At 39.3% G+C, this 12,860-nt stretch overlaps 1 protein-coding gene across 1 annotated transcript in view; it reads right to left on the bottom strand.

Annotated features, from left to right (window-relative positions):
- Positions 1 to 12,860, bottom strand: part of SERGEF (secretion regulating guanine nucleotide exchange factor) — a 144,357-nt gene that overhangs the window by 127,874 nt on the left and 3,623 nt on the right. The window contains exons 5-8 of the mRNA XM_035328780.1: positions 11,648 to 11,708; positions 10,350 to 10,463; positions 9,969 to 10,031; positions 7,309 to 7,467 (exon numbers count right to left, since the gene is read on the bottom strand). Of these exons, the coding sequence (XP_035184671.1) occupies positions 7,309 to 7,467; positions 9,969 to 10,031; positions 10,350 to 10,463; positions 11,648 to 11,708 (397 nt within the window). The remainder of the gene's footprint in view (positions 1 to 7,308; positions 7,468 to 9,968; positions 10,032 to 10,349; positions 10,464 to 11,647; positions 11,709 to 12,860) is intronic.

Here is a 12,860-nt window from a genome sequence, read left to right as displayed (position 1 = left end):
TTCATTGACTCATAAATCCTACTAATAGCTGTGGATCCCAACCACCAATAAAAAATTGTCATTTGCAACAAAAAAGCCAAGGAATACCCCAGTCTATCAATAATGAAGATACCATCGAGCACACAGCTTCCTCTCTATGGAAATAACAGCAGAAGAAGGCACTACATATGAAAAGTGTCAGCTGCATCCTTCAGTGCAGTAGGGGAACATGACTGTGAAAAGCATGATCTCAGTTCTAGGAGAAATCATCTCCCCAAGTACTTGAGTACCATGGTCATTCACATAAGGAGATGAATTAAACTCTGGTGCCAAAGAGATTACTTAGTACCTTTTCACATCCTCACAGAGAACTTTACAAATGGGACATAAGAAAAAGTAGGGAGGTCCTGGGTTACACCCTGAGGAAGCCATCTGATCTTTCTGAAGCCATTCTCTTGCGTAGCTGAACGAGGAATTGCATAATCTGTATTATCTGCATAGCAAAACTGTAAATTGCCCCAAGCTTTCTGTGAGGTGCAACACACAAGCAATACACACACACACACAAAAATCACAATAGCACTAGCACAGTGCAAAGACAGAATTTGACTTATTTTCAAAAATAAGTTTCTAAATTAAGAATGATGATATCTGAAAAAAAAAAAAAAAAAAGGTATTTCTACACTGCTACAGCCTCTCAACAGAAAGATACAGTTCTGGATTTGGCTAAAGGCAGAACATGTAATCAGGAAAAAAGTCACCTTGAAGATGAACACAAAATCCTTTCTGCATTCTCCCATATAGCAATTAATCACAAACCCTCCTATTGGCTGAAGAAAATGGAAAAAAAAATCCAGTTATGGCATCAAAACATAGCATCAAAAGGAGACTAGAAGATAGCAGAGCTTTCCTTGTGCCCTGTCTTGACTCCCTATGTGCACCACCCTACGAAAAACAAACTGACCTGTCACATTGTTCCCGAGATAAAAAGATAGCCAACATTAACTCCCTTTGAATTATAAATACCCTTCTTCTCCAATCCTCCAATTTTTATAAATGTTTTCAGACACACATCTATGAACATGCACATGTGCATAAAAATTTATACACGACACCCTTGTCTTGATAGAAAGTCAGCAGTTTGCCCCACCAGATTGTGCCCTACAGCATCCTACAGAGTTGGCAAAATTCACATAGCAAGAAACAGTCACCAATGCTGTTCTCCCATATAAACAAGGCAAAATTCTGCACATATTTACATGCAGCACATGAAGTACACTTTGGCACCCATTTTCTTCAAACCCAAAGTAAGCGCAACACCATACAAAGCAAGGATAGGCATTAGTAAAAGCAATTATTCCTAGAACAAGATTATCATTAAAAGCAGCATTTGCTGCTTTATCACTAACTACTAAAACAGAGATCCATCCTGCTCCTTGGCTAACACCACTAAGAGATTTTCACAAGCAGAACAAAAAAAAAGTGTTTTTCTTTTTAAATAGGTATAGTAGCAATATTAGTTTTTGCTTTCGTTTTAAACAAAAATGGATTCTAGAACAATAGCACCCAATAAACCCAGACAACTTCACCAAGATCTCTGAACTATTGACTATTCTAAATGGCATTTCCCAACCAGTCCCTTTTGGCAGACCACTCCACAGTAGCTAAAAAACGTCCCCATAAAACTGATGACTTATTGGTATCACAGATAATCCACAACAAAAATCACAATTTCCATTCCTAGGGAACTGCTGAAAATTTCAAGGCTAAGAAAGCATGCTTTCCAATACCAAGAGGGCTGCAGAGCCTTGATTCAAAAGAAAACGGGAAAGGACCTCTAGCGGGCTGAAACCGCACTGCCTGGGAGCCAGAGAGCAGCACCCTTACACTTGGCCTGGCTGCAGGTACACGGCAGCTACCGTGTCACTTCGCAGGAAGGCCCGAGTGTCACCTAGTGACTGGCACCAGAGAAACAACATACAAGCCCAATTACAGCAGAAAACCTCCTTCTTGGGTCTAATTAGAAATACGCCTTGTCTGCTCTCAGTCTTGGGAGGGATGCACTTCCGTTTGCTTCAAAAAAACAGGAGACTGGTTCTGTTTTATCATGTAGGTCACTAGTACGTCAGACCGCTTCAAAGTGGTTTTATGTGGACTAAATACATGATGTCAAGGGAGGTTCAAGCAAGCACAGACTCACATGCATTTTCTAGATAAGGATTCCGAGTATTATTCAGCCTATATCAAGGCGTCCGACTGTGTTTTGTTCTTCAAGACTTGATAGCTGCGGGCAGCTTTCCACAGGCAGCAGATGTACCACTGTAATTACATCCTTAAGGTAACTCCTGGGTGAAAGAGCTTGGAATTCTTTGTGTGAGCTCAAGCACGCCACAATTTTGTGTTGTCATATGAAAAACAGACTAATGAATATATTCAGAATACTTGGGTAATAAAGCCGGCCAGATTAAGAAGGCTTATAAATATGTTATCTGAGTCAAAAGAAAATACCTTGTTTTGAAACAAATTGATGATTTAACTTCAAGTTCTTATAAATTTTCTCCTGCTAAATTTATGTTTGCCTTCAACTCAGATCAGTTCCATCTTTTCCCAAAGTAGCCCAATTTACATCTTCAGCATTACAGGCACAACTTAGCTGTCGTTCAAATAATCTAAGCCATACCTTCTCTTTCAGCAGTAACACTCAAAGGTTTTGAATCAATTGGACAATGACCACAAATTAAAGCTGACGTTGTTAAGCAGACATGCAAAGAACTGTGGCATCTTCAAAACAGCATCCCCTGTATTTCAGCGGTGCTGCTTGTACCATTAAGCAGTGTGCTGGAAAGAATGCAAACCAATTTACAGAGCAGGCACCTGAAAAGAAAGATACTTACACTTGGAGCACGAAGCCAGAAGAACGCATCTGGTCTGCTCTTCACATAAAAAGCAACAACAGTACTTCCCTGCCATAATGGAAATGCATGCCTTCAAGGTCAGTTGATAAAAGTATTCATGTAGAAAACAACAAGTAAACCTAAGACTCTAGAAAGTTCACATCTTATCATCAAGAACCTGATCAAGAAGCAATCAGAGTCTCTTAGCCTTAATTTTTTTGGACCAGTGGTTATTAACTAGGAACACTGCTAGCAGCAGAACAACTCAACGTATTTTGAAGGAGTACTAGTGGTGCTGTAAAGGTCTAATTGTGCATCTCCTCTGCAAGAATCAGTAAAAAGTAGCAGCTGTCTTTAAAATAACTGATAAAATCCAGAAATAGTCCAAGAGAGACCTCTGTGATTAAAAAGAATAAAGAATTGGATCGGAACAGAAACTGTAATGGTGAGGATGAAGAAGACAACACACTACAAAAATACTCAACTTTATTCAGTCAAGCGATCCCTATCTCAGGAATTTTCTAGAAACTTCACTCCTTTTATGATAGAAATAACAGCAAATGAAGAGACAGTTGACCAAACTCTCAAGAAAAATGACTGGAAATGGGACATTCAACAGAAGTGCTGAATGAGGCAGAACATAACATATGAAAAGAGATATATGCATTGAAGTGATTTCAGGTGCAGTTAAAATCACTTGTAAAGACCTGATGAGAACATTTTTTTAAAAAAAGTTTTCTATTTTGTTTTGGTTTACAATGAAAAATTTTGCCGATAGCATGAAAGAAAAATCAAAATAAGTCTTTTAAAACAGACTAGTATACATACGAGGAAAGCCTAATATGAAAGAATAAAACATTTATGCTGTATTCCTTCTTTTCTGAAGGAGTTGGTAACCTGCTTGGACTCTCTTTAAAAGTGTCAAACCACAGCACCCACGAAACTGCCTGCTATTCCTCCAGATGGTTGCTTTTTAACGTCACTGAACCAGTCACTTCTCCATTAATTGCACAAAGACTGCTCATCTGGCAGATGAACACCAAAATACTATTTTGAAATGGCAGAATTTGTGAGCATCCAGGTTTTACACACTCAGTTTCTTCCTGTGTCTTTCCAAAGAGTTCTAATTTGCTATCAAGCTAGCTGCAATTATGAATGCTTTATTATTATTACTCTGACCAAGATGAATGTTCTGGAAAAGAAAAAATCCATATAGAAGTATTTGTCATGGTTTCTTGAAATGCCATTACCTTCAGCGAATAGCACAATAGACTTAAGATATAGTAACCAAAATGCTAAACTACTAAATTTTGCATCACATTAAGACTATTAGACAAGAAGTTCTCCAGTCTTTCATGCAGCAAAACCCCTATCCTCCTCAATGTCTTTCCAAGACAGGTTTTTACTGTTCACACTGAATGGAAACATCATTCAACAGTCTCCTCTCCTTTCATTTTCCCATCCAACAACCACTCCTCCTCTTCCTTTCCAGTAATCATTAGGATTCCCAGAGCAAAGTGAACAGAAGCCATTTATATCAGTGGCCTCCAAAGCATGCTGCATGCACCCCAGGGGGTGTGCTAGACAATCTAGCACACCTGAGGGGCAGAAAAACTTCCTTAATCAATAATATGAAATACTATTGAAAAATATTATTTATTTATTGTATCCTTTTCTCATTTTTACTTTCATATGTGTCTTATAATTTGTGTAATATGCTACAGTAGTACAACTATAAGTACTACAAACAAAATCAGTGTACGTATATTGACGGTGCATGCTGAAAAATTTTGGTTTTGTTGGGTTTATGTTTTTTACTTACTGGTAGCGCTTTGTAATCAAAAAAGTTTGGCAGCTTTTGCTTTATGCATCTTCAGCACCAGGAAACTGCAGCAGCATTTCCTCCTTTGCTAGGAGGAAGTAAAAAAAAAAATGGGGGAAGAACTACATACAGGGAAAAGTTTTCAAGGGGGCTGCATTTTTGTTTAGGCAGATAACGGCAATAAGTGACTTGTCAGAAAGCTAAGTGCTTAGCTCACAATATGCCTAGCAGTTGAGCAAAATCCCATGAGATTCTGATTGATTCTCAAAAGCTGCCAAAGGCCACTCAAAATCCTACTCCAAATGATTTAGGTTCAAGTCCATTGACTTTTGAAGATACTTGAAATTCTAAATACAGCAATTACTTACACCGCTGCATCACTTTGCCAGTTCTCGCACAGCTGTGAAGTTAGCCTATTTTTACTTAAATTCCCTTTGAAGATTAACAAAAAAGGTATCCCTGCTAGTCAGTCAACATACTCTACTCCTCCTCCGGCTCCTTAAAATCACCTACTAAAATATTGAATTTCTGTAATGACGATGAATAAATAAAGTTCCTAAAACTTTAGGGAAGTTTTACTTAATGGATACTTACCATCAGTAAAGCAAAGCTAGGCAAGCCATATTGACAAGACCCTTTTTTTAAAAAGTAGTCTATCCTGTCTTTTTCTCTTCCATTTCTGTTCCAGTGAGAGTGACACTAAACACTTTTTTCAAGAACCACATGTTTTGAGATAAATTCCTTTACTTCACCTGAAACGTTTCCAAGCACGACATAGCATTTACTCCAGCTCTGAAGTTTTCAGTATAGCATCCTCTAAAAATCAGAGTTCAAACACGGCTCTTCTATAGCTAAGAGGGCATCCAGAGCAATGCAGTTTTTTACATGACATTTTTCTCATGTATTTGAATATCAAACAATGAATGCCATGAAACAGAGTGCTTAACTAATTTGTTTTTCCAGTCATGCATCCCGTTTCTCCAAGTTCCAGCACCAAGAGTTCACAGTATACTGTAATTAAAACAGACACTTTTGTCACAGAGCAAGGACATGAGTGGGTGACTCTTTTAGTATTTACAGCACCAGGTTCATACAATACTGAGCATGTAACAACTCAATTTCATTATATCTACCCATGCTGTGTCTAAGCTCTCCTTGAACCAGTATCCGTAATTACAGAACCCAGTAAGGAATGACAACCCATCTGTGGCCCTTCTGCCGTTTTCTTTCCTGTCAGGTTGTATCCTGACAGGCCAACAGGCTCTGAAGAGAACCTCCAACAAGATTCTAAGGAAAAATGTTTCCATCTGCTCTTTATTTCCTCACCTGGCAGTCTGTACAAGGCAAAAGCAGAAATGGATGCATGCTACCCCTCCTAATGGAACTCTGGCTGTTCTTTTTGGTTTTGATAAAAAACAATTTCATCCTCTTGTTCACTACCATCACACAGTGTAGAACAGTAGAAACTAATTGCACACACCATCCACAAATGAAGACAACAAATGCGTTTCAGATGCCTTATCTACTTTTCTCTCCTGCCTCTGCATTTCATAACAAAGCAGCAATAAACTGACCTTCATCAGATCAACCATCATTTTACACATCAGCGTCATTACTGCAAAATCTTCCTCTCATCTTTTCCTAGGAAACAATCTAATCCAACAGCCTTCTGCACATGGTTATCTTTTACATTGCTTGCACTGGACAGGTTCCCGGGATGGTACAGCTGTACATGGAACAAAATGTTTCATTTCATCTCCACGGGATGCTCTTCAAACTAATGAGGCCTCTTTTCACTTATCCTTTATAAATATTTTCTGGGTTTGACCACCAAAGCAAAACACTCAAACCAGGTTAGTTGATTTCACTCTCTTCTGAGCACATTATTTTAATCTGTCCTTAACCAGTTTACTAAAGAGCAGCACAAGAGCAGCACTAGAAGCCAAGCTCAGTCTTGAAATACAGAAAGGTCAGCAGAGCTGTGCAAAGCCGTATCTTTTATTTCACCTAATGCAACGGGTCCATGTCTTCTTAAAGTGGATGGTAGAAGTAGAGAAAAACAGGCTCTCCCGGTTCTTTAGATCCTCAGCTAAGACTCGGGTAACCTGGGAACAGTTCATACCTGTGAACCCCCATGGCTTTCAGACAGACACTTGCTCAGGCTTATCTTCCCCACTCCCTAATTCTTGTGCCCACACCTTCCTGCCACGTAGTCACATACCGTGGCAGATGCAGCTACATTTTCATTCTCCTCTCTTTTCTGAAGCAAGTTTTCCACCAAACCCTCTTCTCTCCAAAGATGTCATAGCTCACCCAGTGGCATGATGTTTAGAAGCTTACATATCTTCTGGAAAACCAGTAAACTGATGATGCCGAGAGGCTGCATTCCTCTGGCATGCACACGCAGGTGCTTCTGCGTTTCTGAAGATACTAGACCCTCTTCATATATAAGCACAATACCTCAGGGACAGAAGTCAAAGGATGTCTGTGACAACCACTTTCCAGGTGAAAATGCAAAACTATACAATCAGTATTAATAAGATCACTGTTTGCAAGTAATTAAGACAATTTACTGTTCTAGTGCCACATCTGGCTACTTTTTACGTATCCTACCTGTTTGTGCCACCAAGTGGGTCCAACCACTCCAAACTGCTCCAATCTTTTCATGTGAGAAAAACTGAGTCTCTATCTTCTTGGGCTCAACAAGGAAAATCTCTTCACTTACTAGCTGCCCATGTTTGTTGCTACCCCAGACGTAGAGGTGTCCTTTATCTACAATAGACAAAGAAGTAAAAGGAGTAAGTGACATACACAGAACACCACCACATACGTGCTCTGCCTCAACTCAGTGATTTTGAGGAAAAGACAATGTCTTTACCACTTGGACACAATTAATAATTAGAGTATCAGTAATTGGAAACTGCAGCAAATAACTTAACTACCCTCCAGTACCTGGGAAGCTCTGACAGTCTCTTTACAGGAGCTGCAGGCTCCCAGCTCTGCTTGTAGCTCTCCCTCTGCCTTCAGCTTCAGCAAATTCATTAACTCCCCCAAAGCAGGGACAGTCTAATGCTCCTTGCTCCACCTTGCTCAGTCACTTCCTAAAGGGAACATAGCACAGCTAAGAAAATATAACCAAAGCAGATACTACCCATCCAAGCAAAACTAAAATATTATAATGACTCAAAGCACTGCTACACAACTACCGAGACTTCTGTAAGCAATCACTTGTCTTTCCCCATCCTCTTTCCAGAAGCATTTGTGCAAGTACCCACTCCAGGATTCCACCCACAGAGATAATGATATTTACAGAAACATCCACACCACTTTGTGTGGTTCCCCAATATAAGCTGGGGTAGCTCACAGCCTAACAACCAATTGACAGTAACAATAGAATTGTTCAGAGGAGTCCTTCTGCAGATATCACATACCATTAGTTCAATCTTTTGAGCACAAGATAATCCAGCCCAGGTTCGAGACCTCTGTGTTATAAAACATAACCCATAAGCAGCGCATAACAAACGATAAGCTGTGTCAGACCTCCTGAAGTTAGGCCTTTGTCCCCCTGCACGAGCAGAAGAGATGCCATACACACCCAAGGACAGGCCCAGAAAGACCACAAAGTGTAACTGGCAGCTTAAAGTTGTTCAGTGCACAAATCCACAACACTCAAGGCTTCTAGAACTCTCTCACTAAAATGAGTAAGTTCCTTTTCAGCGTGAAATAAACGCACCTTCTAGAACGAAAAAGGACATGACAGAAGCAGCTTGTTTCAAAGAACAAAACTATGGCCACCCACAAGGCATTTTCCACAACTAAAATACGCAACCTCATTGCCTGTTCCTCTGCAGAAGGTGCATTTAATTGATCCTAAGAGGTGTCACATGCTCAAACCTCATCTCATTTCTTGAGCAGTGTCTTAAGTTTTTGTTAAAACCTAAGACTTAGCAGCAACTTTTTTTTTAAATGAACTGCCATTCGTGTTTTTAACAGCCCACTTCAGTTATATCGAAAGCCTCCTAATCACTGGTGTTTAGTATCCTACCAGCAGGTGGCTCATAAAACAGAGCCAAAGAAAATTGTATCATTGAGCATAAAATTCCTAGAAAAAAAAAAAAGGTGATGCTCACTTATTAAATACTACACTCCACAGTACCTTAAAAAGAACAAGCATCTTTAGAAGGTAATGCAGGATGAAGGGCAGCACAGCAACACATTATTAAAAGCTTTGGCACCTACTTTGTTATATATGGTCCCCCTGTTGCCAAATAGACTTCTCCCACATGAAAAGCAAAAGCATGAAAGAATGATCTGTTCACTCTCAAAACGTACAGAGTGCTAATTAGCTAAAGCAGATTCTATTTGTCCCGACAGTTCTTCACTAATCACATACAAACTTTGCGTCTCAGAATTCAATGTAATTGACATCTAACATCTCCCCATACAACTAAATCTCTCCGCATAAGCAAATACTCCAGTACTTCATTTAATGATGGCAGAGGTACCAGATGGCTGCATATTTGCTAGGAACTTCCCCTTATGAAGTTTGCTATAGAGTTGTCTTCATACAGTTCAATGCATTTTCCACGCTTCAGAATTGCAAGATTACAGATGAAAAGATATTCCATTTTCCCTTCTCCCAGTCTGCCAGAAAAAGATTCTTTATTAGACTTCCACTACCAGATATTTAACGTCCAGCACAGAAGCACTGCTTAGAGATCAAAGAACAAATGGCACAAGTTATGCAAGTGCCTGTGTGATCAAAGCAATTTCCTGCAGCTTTTAATAAGCCTGGTGCTCTTACATGGCCTCACACGGACAAACACACTGCTATAGTAGAAGTGCTGTTCTCACACAGCACAGCCATCATTTCAGCCTTTCCTGCCACCTAACATGCCCTTTCGCACAAAGGGTTGCGCTCAGGCCAGTGCTCACCCAACCAGAGTAACCGATGTCATGTCACGCTGCAGCTGCAGAGATTTCCCAAATCCTTTCAGAGTTTCTAACCACTAGGAGCCCAGACCCTTACTTATTTATAAGGGCTAAGTCATACCTGACCCTACAAAGACAACACACGGATCTCAGAATTCAACAAATGAATCCAGGTCTTAAAAACAGAAAGTTCTCACAATCCAAAACCACTACAAAACAGCTAACCAGCGCTATGCCAGACTAAATTTCACCAGCCCAGACAAATTTGACTGAAGTATCCGAAGCACAAAGCCCCTTCATAGGCTGAGATGAGGACTTTCACTTCTGTATCTAAGTCCTACCTGTAAGTGACACAGAATGATAGGAGCCTGCAGTAACTCTCTTCACTTTTACATCTTCCAGGCCTAGAGAAAAATCAGTCTTATAAAATTTGTATAGCAGATACCATTTCATGCATAGATATAAAATACAGAGCTGTATCAAGTGTAAGCAACATCATGATAATGAATTTTATAACAAAAGCTTCTGCTTTTTGGTTAGATACTGCAAGACTCAGTATTGTTTTTCCCCATAGATTACGAACTTGTACGCCCACTCTGTTTCAGATAGTCTACTACATGCTTATAATACCAAGTGGCTTAACAACGAAAGTATGCTACATATTACTCAAAATGGTAAAGGTGTTAGAGCAGAAATGTAAAGAAATGACATTTCTGAATTACCTGTCACTTCACAGGGCTCCTTTGCAGACAAGAACAGGGGGAGCGTTTTTCCTTGGTTGGCCCGCTTTGCCCGAGATGCCATGCCAGTGCCCCACTGCAACACCAAGCCACTCTCTTCCCAGAGTAAACACAGAAGAAAATAAGACACAGTAACAACTAACAAAATCACGTAACTCATTAATTAAAGGTACATCCACCCCATTTTCACTACTTGGAATTATACTTCAAAAGCCTGTTGTGCTAAAACCGGATGTCACCAGGGTTATCCGTATGTTTATGATATAATCAAACTACGAACAGTTCTAGCCTCATTGTACAAGTTAACAAAAAAAATGCTAATAAGATACTAAGCTGAGGCCTATATTAGGAACTTATCAAGGACTCAGTAACAGGATTCCCTTCTCTTTGTGCTAATTTGGTTGTGCATCCAGCACAGTGAAGGAGTAAAGCCACTAGTCTTCTGCTCAAGAACTGCCAAAGACTTGACCTAGCCCTAAATCAAGATGTCTTCTAAATGCAGAGCTCGGGACAGCTTAATTCCCAATATTCCTACAAGCACCAGGAATCCCACTCTTCTTCCAGGTGTTTCCTTCACACCTTCAGTCAGACTCCACTACCTGGAATCCATACTGGAGTTCATGTAAAATTAAACTGAAATAAAAGAGCGAGTGCAGTTTGTTGTTGCAATGCAATCATGCCAATTACACATTTTTTATTTCTAATTATTCCATGAACAAACTCAAAGTCTCTAAGTAAAGAACAAAATAAATATTTAAAAATTAGAGCCCTCCCAAGTATACACACAGGAGACAACAGAAGGAAGTTAGAGGAGCAGATTTTCAAAGCTGTGTGAGTGAACTCTGAGAAGGTCTCTCCTCTCCCCTCAGTAAAAGAGCAGGTTAATTTTTCGTTTCTTTTCTTTTTTTTCCAGGTGTCTATTTCAACTACATCATAAAAATAGCCACATTTCAGGTGCATTATCATTTTGAAACATCTTATACAAAATTAATTCTTTTGCACATTATTATTTAAAGAATTCAAAATGCCTAAGATATTTTGATTGACCAGAAATAATTTTTGCAGGAGAAGTCTCCTTTTATGCTTTTCTTCAGAACAGGAGAAAATAATTGAATGAGTTTTCCACTCATCACAAAAACACCTTGTTCCCAAATTTTCAGTTCTTGGAGAACAACTTCTCACCAGAGATTTCCAGGAAGATGCTTCTAGGATGTTTACTGTTCACACATTATAGTATTCTTTGTTTGTTACTGAAGGGATAAAACAATGGTAACATTTACCTGTAGCAGCAAGGGCATGTCTCAGTCCTGCAGCAATATCCACCACCTTCTCTTTAAGGGACTGCTCAAATAATAATAATAAAAAAATAATTAATTTTCATACTTTTTGCCTCTAAAAACAAAACACAACAAACACATCAGTGGAACACTATGAAAACAGTTCTCACAACTCCAGCCTGCATGTCACAATGTATAACAATGTCTTGTACTACAAACAAAGTGCATTCTGGCCAACAAAAATTAGTAGAAACATTTTTATATATATATATATATATATATTTAGTGTGTGTGTATATATATATGAAGCAAAGCAAATGGTGGTACAGCATTGTAGCAATAAATGAAAAGGCACAGTCAAAATCCTCAAATAAAAAAAGGAATCTTGGCAATACAAATAAATTTGTTTCTTAATTTTCACTTCACATTCCTCAACAATTAGCCTAAAACCTCCACAACAAATACTAGAGACCAGCAATAAGTTCCTTCAAGCAGTTCAGGCTTCCCAAGTCCTGTGATCACAAACAATACAGCGGATGGGCAACCTTCAGCATAGGTGGTGCTAGTATGATCTTGCCACAGGAGATTATAGCACAGCTATACGAAAGCACACATGCGTTAAACAAGTGAGTTATTATCTCCACAAAGCACCTCAATTCTACTATTTCCCCAGTTCTGATTACCCTGCAAATTTATTTCTCTTCTCACAGATCTTACACTACATGAAACAGATAGCATCAAGTCCAAGAATTGAACAGGATACAAAACAAAAGGTAAAATATTCCAGAGTAATGAATGGGCCCTGTGGTCAGGGAGGAGACAGATTTCAATTTGCACTGTCCATGCCATCACTTTCAAGGCATCATACTGGAACGATGCTCCCAGGAAATGTCAAGGATACAGAGCATCATGTGAGGTAACCCCTAGTCGCTAGCAGACTGTCTGTTGTCCTCCTCTCCTGCATTAATCCCAGATCATCACAAAACTCAGAAACACAGAGTTTAGCATGAACCATGAGGCTGTTTCTTGTCTGAGCATCCTTCATGCTCTGAGGTTATCACTTGCATTACGCATGCGAGCTCATTTGGACAGAAAACAGTTTCATTAGTGTTTCTCAAATAAGGAGCTACAGTGTAATTTTGGATTAATTAGAACTGCTGTGAGAAATTTATTTACCGTTAGGCTTGCAGCCAGCATCAAAGAGCCCTTCTGATAT

The sequence above is a fragment of the Oxyura jamaicensis genome, chromosome 5 (genome assembly GCF_011077185.1).
Source record: "Oxyura jamaicensis isolate SHBP4307 breed ruddy duck chromosome 5, BPBGC_Ojam_1.0, whole genome shotgun sequence".
Lineage (NCBI taxonomy): Eukaryota > Metazoa > Chordata > Aves > Anseriformes > Anatidae > Oxyura > Oxyura jamaicensis.
The sequence above is the reverse complement of the archived record's forward strand: the minus strand, read 5'-3'. Positions and strand labels throughout refer to the sequence as shown.